Below are 18366 nucleotides of genomic sequence, written 5' to 3'. Positions count from 1 at the left end.
CGATCTAAACGGCTGCAAGGCGTGAAACAGGGCTTATCCGCAACCGAGGGGAACCAAAGGCTAACAGATTTTTTCTTGTTTCGTTTTGGCTGGGAAGGGCACGAGTTTGGATGTCTCTTGCTGTTTTTTATTTTTATGAAATTTTTGATTTAATGAAGTAAGTTGTGTTTTGGTGTTTTTTGGTGCGTTTGGGAGTAGGTTGAGAATTGTAGATAATAAAATATGTAACGTAAATTCGGCAAGTAGCTCTGCACGCCTGGAAAGTACATTAGTGGGACTAGAGGCGTGAAAGATGCTATTACACTTCTTGGAATGCTTCAAAAACAGTTCTGGGATGTGTCACTGTGCATATATACGATAGACTCACGTAAACTTCGTTTTCTACGTTCCTTAGGTAGACTGCAACACGGCCATCTGTATTAATACACTAATAGTGGAAGAAAAAAAATGAAATAACGTTTTCATGATGTTCGTGCTTCGAGGAAATACGCCTTTCCACGGTCTTTCATCATCATACCTGCATATAAACTGGCTGCAAAATGAAAAGCGATAACGGATTTAATCCTTGATGAAGTCCTATAGACAGCTACCAAATAATCTAGATGCCTAAAATTGATGAATTAAAGCCAATGAAATGTTTTAGGAAGCTTTAAAAGGGCTAACTAGAGAGATACTTGAGCTAACTCTGTGAAAAATCAGTTTGAGCCACTTTCGCGGGGCCACCATAAAACTGAGAAAGCAATAAAACTACTCAAATCATCGAATTTGCAAATTTCGAACTTTTATAAAAACTAGTCCATATATTAAACCAGCTTGCTGATCACTTCAACAACGGTTTCGTGGTCTAGTTGGTTATGGCATCTGCTTAACACGCAGAACGTCCCCAGTTCGATCCTGGGCGAAATCATTTTTTGCAGGATCTTGCTCTTTGCAATTTTTTTTTTTTTATTTATGCTAAATCTATGCTACTTGCGAGCCTTGCGGACAAGACCAGTTAAGTTGTTCACGGCTGGACGTTTCGCCGTGAGAGTGTTCACTGGAGCAGCACTTTTGGTTTCCTTTGCAGCCACCTGCCTTGTACCGACTATCCTCTCAGGTTCATATTCCAAACCACTCTGTTTGAATACCTCGGGAAGCCCCAGCGTAATCATAGTCGAGACGTCAGGGGCAGCGTAATCTTCGCTTTTTATGAAATCGACAATTTTCTTGTACTGTTTGTGGGAGACACTGAGGCCTGGCATTCTTGATGATCCAACTGCAACAGGATAAACATTTTCACAACCAATGATGCCCACGACATTGCCAAGTCGGAATTCCTGACGAAAGCCGAGTTCCTCCCAGAACAGAGCGACATTTACCGACCTGTAGCGTCCTTCAACTACCAAGTGTTCTAGGAAACGGCCCTTAGGGTCATCTGGAAACAAGGGAACTTCCCGAATTGCCAACGTCTCTTTCTCGAATATGTGGCCACGAGACCAGCGTTTTGGAAGGTAGCGAGATACTGCCGCCGGTTCAGCGCCTGGAAGATCAGCTGTACATTTCCAGGTCTCAGGAAGCACTTTTTCTAGAATTTGCACCCACCACGAGAAAAGAGCATTTCCGTCGGCAAGATGCTTGCCTTTGTTCTGCTCTGAATTTGGAAAGATATACGCGTTAGCAGCACGCGTGAAGAGAGAGACCTTGGTAATGTACTGTTCTGGAGTCACTGGAACATGGGCTTGTTTTTTCTCTTGAGGTTCTGGATTTCTGATTTTCGCCGCAAGTTCCCGCAAAGCATTGACCGTAGGGTAAGGTGATAAGTTTTTATCAGACGAGTCATCTTTGGATTCTTTGGAGGGTTTATGCCATGCAACCGGTTCAGCCAAGTAGGAACCAGGGTTTATCGCAAGAACCCGATTTACGAGTTCGTGAACCACCGCTTTTGCCGAGATCCTCTTACCGAGACCAGTAGTGTCTGCCTTTGGAATGAATATGTGTTGAACGAGCTGCTCTTCAAAGGACAAGTAGACGTAGACTTCGAGAGCGAGGACTGGGTTGTTGCTTGATTTCTCGGACAAAAGGAAGAAGTGCTTGATTTTGAGTGTAGGCGGACGTTCCACAGACATGGCAAGTGGTTTCGTCTGGAACGCCCGACAGCGTAGGTGGGTAAGAGTGTACTCTCCCAGAAGGGCGTCCAGAAGCATGTTTTGGGGTGATGTAAAAGATAAGTGGGTGGTTTTGGATGAAAGCGGGGGGTTTTAAGCCTAAAATGGCGAGGATTTGTCCCAATTGGGTGTGTAGAGGCCGGAGCGTCTGGTGGTGGTTTTCTTCCCTCTGGTTGCAAATGTTGATGTTGAGAACGCGCCATGTAGGAGAGGCCTAGTGAGGAAGTGAAAAATTAGGATAGCGATGTTGAGGGGAGGAAGAAGAGAAAAAGAACAAAATTATTTGAATAGACGATTTGAAAATCAAGTTTATATATCAAGAAACTTGATGAGGATGGGAAATGGGGTGGTCGGCGTGTGAACTACACACTTTGAGATGGAGTTGATAACGTATTCTTGTAGGATAGATCAAAAGGCTTAAAGCCGGTGAAATGACATGGAAGAAGATAAATCACCTCATGGTACCTTTAAGAAACAGGCCTGCAAAAAAGTGGTTGAATCGGAAGCAAATACTGCCAGAAGTAGCCCTAGTTCTTCATTGCTCGCTAATAACGATTCCACCCAGTGGACTTATTAAGAGAAGGAAGAAAAAAAGGGGTCTGCCCTTCTAGACCTAATTATTATTCTTTTCAATCTTAAATGGACACCATCACAATGACGTCTATACCGAGGCACCCATAACATGAGATCTGGTCAGACCCAAATGGCAATTTAAACGAATCACTGGTAGCCTTACAATCCACTAAACTCCTCCAAATTCAATTCCCCTGACCCAGCCAATTCTCAAAATCTTTTGATTCCACTGAATAAGCTCTATGATGGGGGCCACTGATGAAAATCACCAGACCTTCTCAAACCTACCGGCTCCACTCAATGACACTGAAAGGTCACCAACTTCCAAACGCTTCTTGTGAAATCGCTCATTGCAACCTTCCCAAACCAGCTCCCTTTGTTTCCTTCCCTCCAACCCGTCATTACCACACGCAAGCAACAGCCTGCGACAGCCTTAGTGAGGCGTCTAACTACATCGGAGGAGCCACCAATGCCTACAACGAGAACCACCAAACAAAAACCACCACCTCAAAAATCCCACCATTCAATCTTACCCTTTAAACCAAACTCCATTTACGAAAAAGGCCCCTCCAAAATGGGTCTACGAAAACGGCACATTACTGAAACTAGCCCTTTTAGTGCAAAACGGCCCCTCTACAAAAGTAGCCCTTTTAGAGCAAATCGGCTGCACTATTGCTGCAAACGGAGCACCGAGTGGCCATACCCCACCAGCTCCACGAACAATGAAACCGCCGATCCACCCGATCAAAGCTAATTGAAAGCTAATTGAAGAGGCAAAATAAAAAGAAAAGCCTAAATCTCCAAAACCAAATTGTAGGGCGAATCGTAGGGCAAAAATCAGCGACACAAAGACAGTCGCATCGCAGGCATTTGGCGTCTGGCGCCTGGCGTTTTTCGTCTGGTGCCGTTTCACCTCGGCGGCTCGGTGCACCTCTCCACCACCTCACACCCACAATCCATATCTCCAAATCTCCAAATCTCCAACTCTCCAAACCTAAACTGCCAAAAGCTAAACCTCCTTTTCTGCCTCGTTATCTTATCTTCGCCGCCATGGTCCACCTTCTTTTTCAGGCACCGGCTGCGTCCGCCAAGGTGCCAGGCACCAGCGCTTATCGCGCTAGAATTTGCACCCAGCCCGCAGCCTAGGGCCCCATTGCCTCCGGGCCTAGTTTTATCATTGGAGGCACTGGACAGAGCGGACTGGACAAGAATTGGGGTCCCCGCTCGCCAAAACAATGAAAAAAGACAATTGGGGTGTGATTTTTTCCTATTCTTCCAAACCCATTATGCTTTTGTTCGATCTCCTTGTGTGGTTTTGTGGGCCTCCGCTTGCGGTGGTTTCCAGAAATCTGCCATTCGGCGCCGTTATCTGGCGGGAACTGGCGCTGCGATAAGCACCGAAACAGGCAGGTAGTGGCCGAATGCGCCTCTGCGGAATGGCGCCGTGCGGGGCGGCCACCAGGTTTTGAAGAGTCTTCTAAAAAATTAACAAAAGTGAATTGAAGACTTGAAGAAGTTTAAGAAGTTCAGGTAGTTCAATTAGATCAGTGAGTTTTGCTCCTTAGGCTGTTTAATCAAAAGCCCGGGACATGAGCCCCGGTCGCACGCACGTAGATAGTGGAGATACGGCAATTGGCGCGAGATATGCATTTTTCACTGTGCCCTAGTGCCCATACCCCAGCGTTTTCAGCATCCACACAGCTTCAAATCCCAAGCCCTAGTACCAGTTCCTCCCTCTCCCGCCCTTTGTTGACGTCTACCCTTTCTTTTTTTTTTTTTTTTACCCTCCTTTGTGCTTTTCTTGGTCCGCTAGCGGCATGCGCACCAAGCTTCCCGAGCGGGAACCCATCGCCAAATCAGCAACGCATCCCCAGATTGTGCAAGCTGGGCTAAAACCATGCCGTTTATAACACACCCGTTTCCCTTCGCTACCCACCCCATATAACTATGTCCGACCCCGAGGTCCACCCCGTCACCTCCCAAGTCAGAGTCGATGATTTGCACATCCAGTCCGTCATGTCCAACAAGGACATCGTCTTGAACATCGACCACGCCGTCGAGGCCGATGAGGCCATGATCTTGGCCTTGGGCTACAAGCAGGAGTTCAAGCGTGAGTTCACGGGTCTCTCTGTGTTTGCCGTGAGTTTCTCCGTCTTGGGGCTTCTACCTTCTGTCGCTGCCACTTTTGAGTATCAACAAATGGTGGTAGGCTGTTCGCCTGTTCCGTGGCTTTTGGCCATTTTGGGCGTCACCGCCGTGGCCTACTCCATGGCCGAGGTGGCTTCGGCGTTTCCTACTTCCGCTGGAACTCCTTATGCTGTGTCACAACTAGCGCCCAAGAAATGGGCTCCGTTTTTGACCTGGGTCACTTGTTTCTCCAACTGGATGTGTCAGATCACCGCCGCTCCAAGTTGCAACTACAGTGGCGCCTCCATGATCCTCGCCTTGGCCTCCTTTGGCTCCGAATACGTGCCTGAACGCTGGCACGTCTACCTCTTGACCACTGCCATCAACGTTGTCCACGCCTTCTTGTCAAGCATGCCCACCAAGTACTTGGCCTGGCTCAACAACATGAGCACCACCGTCAACATGCTTTTTTTGGCCATTGTGTTTGTCATTATCTTTGCTGCCAACGACAGACTCGGCATGTACAACGGCGATGTTTCCAAGTTCAACACCAACGGCATGGCCTGGGGGTTCGATAACCAGACAGACTTCCCCACGGGTGTGGCCGTTTTGGTCTCTTTTATGGGTGTCATCTGGGCCATGTCCGGCTACGACTCTCCGTTCCATTTGGCTGAAGAATGCTCCAATGCCGCTGTGGCTGCTCCTAGAGCCATCTGCTTGACCTCCACCATCGGCGGTGGCATTGGCTTTATTTTCATGATTGCTATTGCCTACACTGTGGTGGACGTGGAGCAGATTTCTGAGGATCCTTTGCAACTCGGCCAGCCGTTTGTCACCTACCTCACCCAGTTCCTCCCCCATGCCTGTGTTGTTGCTTGTACAGCCTTGACCATCATCTCGTCCTTCTTCATGGGCTGCTCGTGCATGATGGCAGCCTCCCGTGTCACCTACGCCTACTCCAGAGACCGTCTTTTCCCGCTCTCGAGATACTGGAAAATCGTGAGCCCTTGGACCCACACTCCCATCAACGCCGTGTGGATCAACATGTTTTTGGGCCAGCTTTTCTTGCTTCTTTTGTTTGGCGGCGAGACCGCCATTGGCGCCATTTTCTCCGTCGGTGGTATCTCCGCCATCATCTCCTTCATCATGCCCACCATCTTGAAGCTCACATACTCCAGAGACACCTTCCGCCCCGGTCCCTGGAACTTGGGCCGCATGTCCTTCCCTGTGGGCATTGTGGCCATTGCATTCGTCGTCACCATGGTTCCGTTCTTGTGCTTCCCTACTTCGGCTGGTCTGAACCTTACACCCGACGCCATGAACTGGACCGTGCTTGTGTTTTTCGGGCCCATGCTTGTCTTTATCATTTGGTTTGCCGTGGACGCCCACAAGTGGTACATTGGTCCCAGACCAAATATCGACGAGTACATCAACCATCTGGATTCAGAGAATGTGGAGATTTACAACGGCGTCAAGCGTCAGTCCTCTGGCAGCACCGACGACAGAAAATCCTGAGCAGGTATCAGGAACGTGTATGTTTATAGAGTTCATTGATTTGGGTTATGAGAGAGTGTAGTACTTGGAGTGGGTTCATGAGACTGTTTATCGCCTGGACCACAATGCGTGCTTTAGCGTGATTTGGGCAATGTATACCTCAGCGTGGTTTGAGCAATGTATACCTCAGCGTGATTTGATTTAAAGCTGTTTAATCCATTGAACAACTCATGAAATCGTATAACTTCCCAACGAGCTCTTAAAGTGATGGTCACATTGATTTGCAACCCACAATCTAAAATCGAAAATCTTCCTGGAATTAAAAAAAGACGCTTATCATCTCGGTGAACTCGGCAGATTCGGAGAAGCTCTGCTCTCAAAGTCATCCCCTGATGAAATTAGGCGCCTTCATGTAATGGGACAAAGCGCTGGCGGCTGTTGTTTGCCAACTTTAGCGCACGATTCAACCTTCCTGTTTCGTCGAAGCCAGGATAAGATAAAGCAAAGGAGGAGACCGAAGCGTGAAACGTTTTGAACTAATTGGGAATTTTATCGGCTGCCCAGTTTCATGAATTGATAACCGCTATTACCGGGTTGCCGGTTTCCACCAGATGAGAGGGTTTTATGAAGATCCACCACATTTTTGAAAAGGGAGAAAATGAAGCCACAAAAATCTTTCCTGTTTTTGCTTTTATTTATGAAGAATTGGTTCTAAGGGAATTTGCCATGGAGTGGCATTAGAGGTCTTGTTCTAGAAATTTTGTAAATCATGAACCGCCGATGTTTCAGAAAGATTTTTACGCCATTGAAGACAAACGACTCCGGCGTTTTGAAAGTCGGCTTTCCAAATAAACAAGCACAAGGAAGGCAATCAGGGGGTTGGTTTCAGCCACAAGACCCACAAGATGACGAACTTTCAACAGATAGTGGACCTGAGATTCTGCTGCTTCGTTTACTCCACCGACCCATCTTGATATCCAAAAATTACAAAAACCCCAAAGAAAAAATTACTTTCTTGAAAACAGCGGCCTGGCAACTGGAGTAATCATGCCGCTTCAGGTGTCATCTTGATGATATGCTACTGTGAAAGAAAATCTCCTTTTTCATAAAAAAGTGAAGGTCACGACAAAACCTCAAGGCAAACGCACTTGCTATTTATTTTTATGTAATAAACGGCTCACCGAAAAGGTCGTCAGAATCCTGCTGTGGTGCTGGTAATATCAGCTTCCCTTCGGTAGAAGCTCCACTGGCACACCTAGACCCGTACACCCTCAATATACCATAGTAGCTCTAACTTCATTTCTCTTCTCCACAGAAAAATCTACTCTTTCATAAATCACGCTTTCACAATCAACCCTCTTCATATTTCTATGTTGGTGCCCATATGACATCTGGCACAGTGCAAGGATCATCTCTTCTTCCGATTACAATGCGTGACGTGAAATACTGGTACGGCAAATTCAATTAATCATGAATTTATTATCAAGTTATGTTTCGTATTATAAAAGACAAGATTGCCCATGATTTTGTTACACGAATCTTGCTTTTCAAAACTGACAAATGCAATCGTTACGTTCTTTACTTAAGCCCCTTTCTGAAGAAAAGGTTGAAAAAGTCACTCCCCCGGTGAAGTTGGACACCGTTTTCAGCTTCAAAAACTTGGGGTCAGACTATCAAAAGGTGTTGGCAGAAATGGAAAGGTTACTGGACACTAATGCATACTCCTTTCTGGCCAACTGCTACAAAATTAACGATGAATATCACCAGGTGAATGAGCTTCAGCGTATCAGTTCTGATCTGAATAGCCCTGAACGAAAGGTACACCTAGAAAATGCCCGTTTGGCCAATGGCGTCACCGCATTTGGATCGGGTCCGGATCCTATTATTCCCAGGGTTCTATTTGAGGTTTGTCGGACATATATGACTTACGATTGGTCCAGTCATGAGTTGCCAATGCCAACCGTAGCTACCTGTTTTTTCACGACCGGAGTCAAAAAACAATATTTTCCTGGTGCAAAATTTCCTATGTCTCATCGTCTCGGGGGAATTGGCTCTGAAATGAACATGGAGTCGGTGAGTGCGATTGACGAGGATATGCCAATCAAGCTTCGGGCGGAATTTAAGCCTTTTCCTCACTTTCGACAAGATTTGTGTCATCGTATAGTGATACCGGGTATGCGTGTATCCGACTTTTTATCCTTCGACTTTCGAACTACGGGATTGATCGACGATAGGCTCGAGGAGCCGTTTATTATAACTGACGTTCGAATCGAGTTACAGGAGTTCACGAGCACACATAATCATGAGGAGGCTTTCCAAGATGTCCGGACAAAAACGCTTCTCGAGAGTAAGCCGTTTGAGTCAATCATGCTTTCAAAAAAACCGCTGAGAATTCTGGCAAAGATGTACTCGTGTGAATTGCCTATGGTGGGTCCGACTTTCTTCACAAATGATCTCACCAGAAGCTACGGCTTGAAAGCAACATTCAAGCTCAGCCACGATAAAATTGGAAAAGTCACTTCTACGGCATTTGTCGAATTGAACTTGGCTCAAGAGAAATCTGAACGCATAAGAGATGAGGATGTTGACCACTTGCAGTATTATGGAAATCCACGTATCTCGTCATACTGGATCCAACTGAGGGTTGCATCTAGCAAGAAAGATACTAACCGTTTAGTGTCGTCATACAGTCTATTCTTGGTTAAAGCTCAAACGAGCTTCAGGCAATATCTGCTTCTGTTATACACAAATGGCCAAAAGAAATGTATGGTTTTCACACCGCGGCTTGCAGCAAGATTTGCTACGCCCAATCTCAAACCCGATTTGAAGAGACAAGCTAAATTGCTTTTGAATTATTCGCTTTCTTTTGTGAAGAATCAGGACAGGGTGAGTTTAGTATCGAAGATTACGGAACTGCCTGTTCCAGGTGGTGATGCATCCAACTCAGGAAAGCCATTTGCGTCCAAATGCTTGATGATAGGCGATCAAGTTATGCAATCCCTCTCGACTTGCCATCTGCTTCGGGATAAAAGAGCACCTCAAGATGGTGTTTTTGCAATGGGGATACTGAGTATTCCGGTCTCTTTTCGTCTCACGCTCACGGGCAATCAAAGCTTTACTCAAGCCAAGGAATGGAAAGCGGCGACAATGGTGAGGCCCGGAATGAAGCTCTCTGAATTCATGAACTTCACTTTCATTGTTGGCCAAAGCTATGATGAAGCGAGTCATGACACGACTGTAGACGATATGGAATTTGTGATCGAAGAGATTGAGATCACGCTCGAGGAGGACAATTTTTCATTAAGCAGAGATAGGGAGTTTCCGTTGTTCAAGAAAAACGGGAAATTTCCTTCGATTCAGTGGGGAGATTTCAAGGATGTTGTCGACGGCAGTACAAGTGCTCGAAGTCTTCGACTACCTCTGGAAATTCTTGAGGGTGAGATTCCTCTCGAAATCGAATCTTCGCCCGATCATTCGGATTGTGAGTCCCCGAAGAGACATACGTTGCACTCTCGTGTAAATTTACGTACAAATGCGAAGTTGTACACTTTCCAGTGGGTCCATTGGCTCTATCTTGTTTGAGGGAAGAGTGCTGGAGGCAGCTATACTGGCTAAGAAACATCAACTTAAATCGGATTGGGAACAATTCCTTCTAGACTTCCAAAATTGTGGATTTGTTGAATAACTGATCTCAAGAAAATAAGTCCAGCACAACATCTAACAATTTTTGAATGTGTCTCCCTCTACTTTGAAATACACTAGTCAGATGGATCTTAACTTCACAAAGCTAGTACGGACTATTAGTCAAGTTTAAAATAACGCTTTTATCGGCTCCTCCCGAAATAATTATTCCACCGGAAAGACCCATATTAACCGCCGGCGTTTCTCATAAACTTGAGTCTTTCCCATTTTTCACCACAGACGAGTTCCATCACTTTTCGGCAGAACCCCGAAAATATCAATGACAGAGAAGCAAATAAACTACCCGAAATGAAAACTCATCCGTTTGAACCCAAATCGACACAAATTTCTCGAAATCACCTTCGGATCAGGAAAACCGATTTGATCTCCGTGTCTTCTCGAAGACCCCACAAACCCGTAACCGGGTCAGATTGAAAGAATTCCCAAAACCTCAAAAATTCCAAAAACCATCAAAATCCAAAATCCCCCCAATTCCTTCATTTTTCCACTTTTCACTTTTTTTTCCTCTTCTCTTCTCCTGTCTCATCCCTGGTGCATCGCTCTTCGCAGCACCCCAAGGTCCACCAGAACCACCAGAATCCACACGGCCAGGGTGGCAAAAACTATATAAACCGGCCATTTCCTCCTCTTTTTCTCCTCCCCCTTTTTTCTCTTTTCTCCCCAACCTCGCCCGCCCCGTCCGTCTCGGAACCCCCCGCCCTTGCTACCATGTGGTCCAGTGCGCAATTAACGTCTTCTGACCTCAAGCCTCCGATCAGTGCCACTCTACCCCAAGGGATATCAACACAACCCACGCCGTGCTGCTCACCCACGCCCTTCCCAGGCAGTACCACCTTCCCAGAATTGGCAGATTCATCAACACATCGTCCCTTCAACAGCTTCGAGGAGGAATGATCCACCAGTACATGGCGCCGTGGGTGCCTACATTCACATCGGCACTAGAGGCGGAAGCAGCGGCCAGAGACCACAAGCCGCCGTTCACCACGTTCCAGTTTGCCACTGTTGATAAAGACGGGTTCCCGAAAAACAGAACGTTGGTCCACAGAGGCAGTCTTTTCGACAACAGCGACAACAACGTGATGATCTTTTGCACGGACAGGCGGATGGACAAGTACGACGAGCTCTTGGCCAACGACAAGTTCGAGGCCGTGTTCTGGTTCGAGAAGATCCGCAAACAGTTTAGGTTCCGTGGCCACGCCAGACTTCTCGACCAGGAACACCGTCCCATTGTGGATGTTTCCAGCATTCAGCCCCGCAACATCATTCTGCTGAGCCACAACAACCTGAGCGATTCCGAGGAGGAGGAAGACGACGACGACGATAGCGGCGCTTTGGAGATGTCCGTGGCCAGTCCGCAAAAGAGCCAGAACGGCGGATCCGTCAGTCCGCAGCTGGTGCCTTTGAGCTACCCGCTCTTATCGCCCTTGGCGTTCCAGAAACTCGCCCACGAACAGAAAAACCTCGCCGTTTCGTACCCCAACTTGCAAGAGCTCTCGCACGTGGAGTTTGCCGCCCCTACCAAGGAGGACTGGGACCAGGAATTGCAGCGTGTGTGGAACGACCTCTCCAAGGGCCTCAAGCTGTCTTTCCGCCGCCCGGCGCCCAGATCGATGTTGGACGAGTCGAAGCAGAATTCTATTGACAAGATCAACAGGGGCGTTGACGGCAAGGGCGAGGACAGTGGGCTCAAGAACTTTGCCGTGGTTGCGATGTTCGTGGAGACGGTTGACTACTACGAGCAGGAGAAGGACAGGCGCTACATTTACCAGAAGGACAGCTCGCATTTGTGGAGCGAGGAGGAGGTTTGTCCGTAGACGCCAATAGATTTGTAGATAGGGGGCAGGCGGGAGGAGCCGTCCCAATAAAGGAAGTTAATGAGGATTTGTAGGGGGTACTGGGGAGGATGTGATTGGTTTTTGTTGAAGTTGGGAAGTTAGGCGACGAAGTTAGGCGACTAAGGTCTGAATTTATTCAAGGCCTAAGAGTATTTCCAGGAATATCATAGAATACTTACGGTAATGATTCACTAGAATTTCAAAGAATACTCTGGGAAATGATCCAGATGAGGCCGCTTACCAAAATATTAAAGTTTCTTTCCCTTTCATCTCTGCCAAAAAGCAAAAAGGATCTTTGGTTGCAGAAAGCTTAATCGTGCATGGTTTATCAAACACTCCGAATCCAATGCCCTATTAGTGACACTGAGTGAAACAAACGAAATGATTAGAAACATCCAATTTAAAAGATCTCAAAATCCATCGACTTCAGATAATCTCAATTTCGATCGATTTCCACCACGAAAAGATAAATTTCCACTTTGGCGAAAGTCGGTAATCGGATCTGCACGAACCAGCCTCGATTCTCCTCTGATGAAGTCCCCAGAATCTGCACAACACAACCACAAATTCAAAAATACAAAATCACCGAAACTTGCCCAAACCCACCAATTACACTAATCCACCTTTTTCCCCGTAAATTCCACTTTTTTTGCAATCCGGAGCTCGGAGTAGGCGTGTCTCAGAAATGAGCCTCGCATGGGCTGCAGAATGCGCCCCAACGTCTTTTGCAACCGTTGTGGAAGCCCGAGAATGCCCGTGATTTCGAGGAAAAAGCGGCAAATTCGAGGTACTGGCACCTTTCGTCGGAAATGCTCATACAATCGCCGCCCCGCCTCGGAAAATCCACATTTGCCTCGAAAAAAAACAACCTTTGCTACTTTTTGGTTGTGCGTGTGACCGGAACCCACTAGCCTCGAAGCTTCAACAGAAACAAAACAACACTCCATGAAGGACCGTGAATATCCAAACTTAAACTGGTTCTTTAAAAAGCCCTTTGCTTCATTTCACCAAAAATCAAAAATCCCACATTCTCTCACCTCTTCATCTTTTGTAAAGCGCGGCGCGGTGGACCCCTACTTGTTATGCTTCCTTCACGCACCTTGTTTGTTTTTATCCCTACCACTTGCTTTTCCCATGGCCAAAAAGTCCCAACCCGTTGCCACCAAGGCAACCTATAAAGGTACGGAAAAAAATAACCATTTTCAATTCCCCTTTCTAACAGCAGATATGATTGTCTCCGCAATTGCCTCCTTGAAGGAAAGAGCAGGCTCTTCGTATGTATCACCTCCACACTTTCTCAAAACAATTAACTAACCAACAGCCGCCAGGCGATCAAGAAATTCGTGCTTGACAACTTCGCTGTAAAAGCGCCAAACTTCGACTCCTTGTTCAACGTGGCGTTGAGAAAGGGCGTTGAAAGCGGCGATTTCACTCAGCCCAAGGGCCCCTCAGGCCCCGTGAAGCTTGTCAAGAAGGACTCCTCCTCAAAGACCACCACCTCCAAGGTTTCCAAGCCCACGAAGGCCAAGGCACCTACCAAGGCTGCCAAGGTCGTCAAGGCCCCCAAGACCACCAAGACGTCCAAGACCACCAAGGTCGCAAAGGCCCCCAAGAAGGCTGCTGCCACCAAGACCAAGGCCGCCCCAAAGACCACCAAAACAACCAAACCCGCCAAAACTACCAAGCCCACTAAAACCACCAAGACCGCCAAAGCAGAGCCAAAGACCAAGGCGACCAAAAAGACAGCCAAACCTGCTGCCGGAAAGGTCACCAAGCCCAAGAAGGCCGCTAAGACCCCCACCAAGGCCGCCAAGGCTCCCACCAAAGCTGCTAAGGCCTCCTCCAAGGCAGCACCAAAGACCGCTTCTAAGGCGAAGCCCGCCACCAAGGCTAAGGCCACCGCGAAGACTCCCGTTAAGGCCGCCTCCAAGGCCAAACCCGCTGCCAAACCAGCAGCAAAGGCTAAGGCTGCACCAAAGACCGCTAAGAGCACCAAAACGGCCAGATCGGCGCCCAAGCTGGCGTCCAGGGCACCCCGGTCTCGCGTCGTGGCAGCTGCCGCCTAGATTGACATTCCCTATGCGCGCTTTTTGTACATTAGTTTTCGATACGTTGTAATTTTAGTTAATTGTTGTGTTAATGAATGCTGAACCATGATAATCCTGCACTGCGCGTACAACCTCTTCCACCACCAACCACTACTTCTTCCATGTCCCGTCCTAAAATCTCCCTTATTGTGGCTGCTCTTCAGCCTTCTATGGGTATTGGTGCCAAAGGAAAACTACCATGGCGTCTTAAACAAGAAATGAAGTATTTTAAAGACGTTACAACCAAGGCAAAAGAAGGTTACGTGAACGCGGTCATTATGGGCAGAAAGACGTGGGATTCGATCCCTCAGAAGTTCAGACCTCTTCCTGGAAGAATTAATGTCATTTTGTCACGTTCCAACTCCAACGTGACCGACTCCGATGGCGTTTTCCACTTCAATTCCATCGACAGTGTGATGCTGCATTTCGAAAAAGAAGCCTACCGCGTCGGAGAGAAACCATTGGATAAGATCTTCATTATTGGCGGGTCACAGGTTTACAATTCTGTGATTTTGGACCCCAGGGTGGACAATTTGCTCGTCACTCATATAAACTACATTGGAGAAGAGACGGAAAGACCCGAGATGGACACTTTCTTGGACTGGGATCTTACAAAATGGGCTCAACTGGACCACGCCGCTCTTCGTGAGTTTGTTGATATTGAAGTTCCCGCAGGTCCCCTTGAGGAAGGTTCCTACAGCTACACGTACACGATGTGGGAGAAACGTTAATTCATGCCTGACCTGCTGGACTACCGAATGTAGCTCTGGTTGAGCCGTGCAATCTGGTCGCAAACGACCCACCAGCAGTACTTGCGTCTGTAATCAGGGTTATTTTTGCGCTGCAACATCTCGTCAAACAAAAAGAGCTCATAGAAGAGACGGAGATTGGGCTGGATCACGACGTTGAACCGCCTCACACGCACGTACAAATAGCTCTCCAAAACGTCCATGTGGAAGTACTTCATGATGGCGGCGATGGCCAACGACGCTGATCTCGAGACGCCAACCCGGCAATGCAATAGTGTTCTGGAGGACTTGTCATCTGGATCCACCAAAAGCTTGCGCTGGACGTGGTCTGGACACTCCAAGAGCAAGGGCAACATCAGGTCCTTCCCGTCGTCCCGAACGTTGTAGATGTACACGATGGAGCGGACCTGAAACTGGAGCAAGTCTCGCACCCGTTCGGGAACAGCCACTTCATAGACCTTGGCTTTATCGTTGTTGAACAGGAAAATTGGCTTGATGACGTTTTTGTCAAAGGGCCCTGCCTCATGCTCGAATTTGCATCCCAAGAGGTGGAACCAGATGGGAAGCTTGTCTATGGAAATCAATCTGTTGATGCCGAGGGTCGCCAAGACGGTTACAGACGAGCTGTGGGCCGCCGAGCCGAGGAATAGTGTGTCGTGAATGTATGCTGGGAAATTCATATCCTTGCCTTCCTCGAACCAGTCGATGGGGCTAGGTTTTCTTCTGGGTATCTGCAATATGTCCCGCACAGGCAAGGTGAGTTGCAAGTGGGAGTTTTTGAGGCCGTTCTGCCTGAGCCAAAGTATGTAAGGCTCGAACTGCTTTAGAAATGTGAAATCCTCACGGTAGAGGTACAATTTGAATGCTGGTTTGCGGAAAATGTTGAGTGCTGCTTCTTCAACAGAGTCGGATGTCCATAGCATCGACAAACTGAGAACCAAAAGAGATAGACAAGTGAACCCGTCAAACGAGTACACAAACATCTTGCCCTTGCGTTTGAGGACTATGCTGTGGATGAGCTTGAGCACGTTGACATAGCTGATAATTTCTTTTGGAGAGAGCTCGTCGGTATGCTTTGCAATGGAGTCTGGGAACTCGAGAAAATAAGTCTCGTGTGACCTTCCGTCTTGCAAAGACTGGCTGATTTGACGAAGAGCCTCCAAAGACGGGAGCTTGGCGTTCTCGTGACAGTGGATATGCAATTTGAAGTTCTGTTCTCTGGAGGCCACAAGATGTTTGAAGTTGAACACATTGCCGATGTAGAAACGTGGAAACAACTCCTTAAGGCCGTTGAGCTGCCACATGAGCTGCTGCTCCATAACCTGCAATTTCTTCTGGTAAGGTTCGTGGTAGAACACAGAAGAATGGCCCCCAATCGAGTATGTGACTTCTTTCTCCAAGTAAGGGGAGCATTGAGGCCACTCGTTGACTGGAAATTCAGCGATATACACATTCTGGTCCTCCAGCTTGATGCCTGAAATCACCTTAGCGACATGGTAATTCGCCGAGCTGCTCATTTGGCTGTTGTACACAAGAAAATGTGACATTGGAGCCATGAGTCGAGATTGCAAGTGGTAGTTTCTGTTGAGAAGCTCTTGTGTTTCGGATGGAGGGTTTTCAAGCTGGTAAAAGTCGTCTAGTTTCTGGAGCAGAGAGAACTCATAATCGGTGCCATCCTCCTCCTTGAAGGTCATTATATCGTCGAGTGTGATGGTGTTGACGAGCCGGGGTTTGTCTGTTTCTGTGGAGTGGACCGTCATGAGGTTGAATGGGATTTGAGGTTTTTCAACAGAGAGGTCGTGAGGAAATACCTCGGGAATGTCTTCTGGTGGGTTATTGAGCAAGCCTAGGTCGGTTGCAGCGTTGAAGTTCTCGTGGAAGTACACTCTCTGCTTGATCTGGCTCATTCCATGCAAATAAGGGAATGTCGTTGTGGATGGCGCCAACGCGTTGGAGCCGCCGTAAAAGAAATCAAGCAACGTTTTGAGTTCAGCAGGCGACCTGATGAGAAATATCCCGCTTTCGGTTTTTTGCAACGACTCGTGGAAAGCGTCCAATGACGATACAGCAGGCACCTGCGTTTCTGTGGAGGAAACCGAAGTTGGAGAAGCCGGTTCTCTTAAAGGCGAATCTGGAGTCTCGCCCAAAGGAGGCAGACTGACCAAAAACTTGTTATCGTCGCCCTGGAGAGTAGAATCAGAGCCCTTTCTGAACTGGCCCAGAACCACTGCTGTGAGTTCATCGGCAGCACCCCCACACGCCGTGGCGGCCTTTGTATCTAAGTGCAAAGTGGATTTCGATTTCGCATGGGCTTGGAAAATGAAGTCTGGCATTCAAAGAAAAAAAGCTGTTTTTTTTTTTGTGGTTCGACGGGGATCCGGCTGAGTTTATATGGTTGCAAACAGCAAGAGCAAAGTGGGTGCGAGACAGGTGCATACTATATTGCAGTACGAAGCAAGCGAAGTGCGGCGGCAGTACAAAGAGGCTGGGCATAAGCAGACAATCTAGATGTCAGAAGACAGGGGATGTGGGGAGGGGGGTTTGGAAAAGAAGAAATTCAAGGACATTGGTCATTATTGCTTGGAAATGTGGGAGGTGGTGACTTGTGGGTTCTTGCAGGGTCTGCGGCTCACTGCAGCAACTTGACAGCATTGTCTCACCTAGACCATGCGTTGGAGATAAGAGGCACAAAAGGGCGGTTTGCAAGTTTTACAACATGGGGATTAACTAATCATAAGAAAGTCGACCCCCCTAAGGGCATCGTTTTGGCTGCAAAACAATAAAGCGTTAAAGCGCGCGAGAAGTTTAGGTTATGCGCCAGCATTAGACTTGACATTCCGACGAATCGGGGTGCCATTTGCACGAAAATGGAGTTGGCTTGAGCGATCGGCTGCCCTCTCCTCCAATTTTCGAAAAATGGGGAACCTCCGAGAATCCGAGCAAAATCAGCTAAAACGTGGCGGTGGTCCAGCCGACACGGAGCACACCGCCTGATTGCACGCCAGATTTCTTAAAATGGCTAAATCTCGCCTCGGGCTCCGGGAGCCGTTTCCCAATACGCGGTGTGCTTTTTGCGCCGTGGCGTGAGCTTCTGATTTGGGCCCGGCCTGGCCTGCCGTAAGCTTTAAGGTTTGAATTCTACAACAGGCTACACAGTTTTGGGGGTCTGAACGGCTGGTGCCCAAAGTCTAATTGTGGCACCAAACGTTATGGAAGCATGCTTTCAAGGGCAGAACTTTAAGGATTTGTTCTTTAAAGCGTAAATGTAGGGGCCTAGGCTGGTGGGATTCTGCGACACCTCGGACTCGGTGCAGCTAAGCCAGATATCCACGAAACACGGTGGGACAGTGGGACGGTATCTCTGGAATTCCCCTTTTGAATGTGTTTTTCGTCGTCTAGGGCCGACATTCCTCGACGCCTTCGCTTTTTACGGGGTAATCATCGCCCAAAGTGGAAATCCCATTATCACCAGCAGCATTCTCGCTAGACGAGGGCTTAGCCCGGTGTTCTGGGGTAGCACATTACTAGCACATTACGAAACAATAGCAGCAGCAGTCGGACCGGAGAAGTCAGAATAAGACTATGCGTTAGTGACGTCGACGCGTGTTGCCCATGGTGACGTTGTCTCGTGGTGACGTTGTTTCCCTTGGTGATT

The 18366-nt window shown here is 47.8% G+C and overlaps 6 protein-coding genes and 1 non-coding gene across 7 annotated transcripts; 5 read left to right on the top strand and 2 right to left on the bottom strand.

The window, feature by feature from the left end:
• The first annotated feature begins 833 nt into the window (after positions 1-833).
• C7M61_002279 lies at positions 834-907 on the top strand. The gene has a single exon. It is a non-coding gene; the product is annotated as a tRNA-Val (tRNA).
• Positions 908-965: 58 nt separating this feature from the next.
• On the bottom strand, positions 966-2183 carry RTT109 (H3 histone acetyltransferase; the record flags this gene model as incomplete). Its single annotated transcript, XM_024857659.1, has 1 exon — positions 966-2183. The coding sequence occupies one exon, from the start codon at positions 2181-2183 to the stop codon at positions 966-968; it is 1218 nt and encodes a 405-aa protein (XP_024714158.1).
• A 2481-nt stretch (positions 2184-4664) lies between these two features.
• GPT1 (Gpt1p) lies at positions 4665-6359 on the top strand (the record flags this gene model as incomplete). The annotated part of the gene is made up of 1 exon (XM_024857658.1): positions 4665-6359. One exon carries the CDS (start codon positions 4665-4667, stop codon positions 6357-6359), a length of 1695 nt encoding a protein of 564 aa, XP_024714157.1.
• Positions 6360-8363: 2004 nt separating this feature from the next.
• C7M61_002276 (uncharacterized protein) lies at positions 8364-11854 on the top strand (the record flags this gene model as incomplete). Its single annotated transcript, XM_024857657.1, has 2 exons — positions 8364-9854; positions 10799-11854. 2 exons carry the CDS (start codon positions 8364-8366, stop codon positions 11852-11854), a joined length of 2547 nt encoding a protein of 848 aa, XP_024714156.1.
• A 1155-nt stretch (positions 11855-13009) lies between these two features.
• Positions 13010-13941, top strand: HHO1 (histone; the record flags this gene model as incomplete). The annotated part of the gene is made up of 3 exons (XM_024857656.1): positions 13010-13055; positions 13098-13149; positions 13197-13941. 3 exons carry the CDS (start codon positions 13010-13012, stop codon positions 13939-13941), a joined length of 843 nt encoding a protein of 280 aa, XP_024714155.1.
• Positions 13942-14084: 143 nt separating this feature from the next.
• Positions 14085-14693, top strand: DFR1 (dihydrofolate reductase; the record flags this gene model as incomplete). The annotated part of the gene is made up of 1 exon (XM_024857655.1): positions 14085-14693. The coding sequence occupies one exon, from the start codon at positions 14085-14087 to the stop codon at positions 14691-14693; it is 609 nt and encodes a 202-aa protein (XP_024714154.1).
• Positions 14694-14713: 20 nt separating this feature from the next.
• PPS1 (Pps1p) lies at positions 14714-17044 on the bottom strand (the record flags this gene model as incomplete). Its single annotated transcript, XM_024857654.1, has 1 exon — positions 14714-17044. The coding sequence occupies one exon, from the start codon at positions 17042-17044 to the stop codon at positions 14714-14716; it is 2331 nt and encodes a 776-aa protein (XP_024714153.1).
• Positions 17045-18366: the final 1322 nt, after the last annotated feature.

Source organism: Candidozyma pseudohaemuli (genome assembly GCF_003013735.1).
Source record: "Candidozyma pseudohaemuli strain B12108 chromosome Unknown scaffold00004, whole genome shotgun sequence".
Classification (NCBI taxonomy): Eukaryota; Fungi; Ascomycota; class Pichiomycetes; order Serinales; family Metschnikowiaceae; genus Candidozyma; species Candidozyma pseudohaemuli.
The sequence above is the reverse complement of the archived record's forward strand: the minus strand, read 5'-3'. Positions and strand labels throughout refer to the sequence as shown.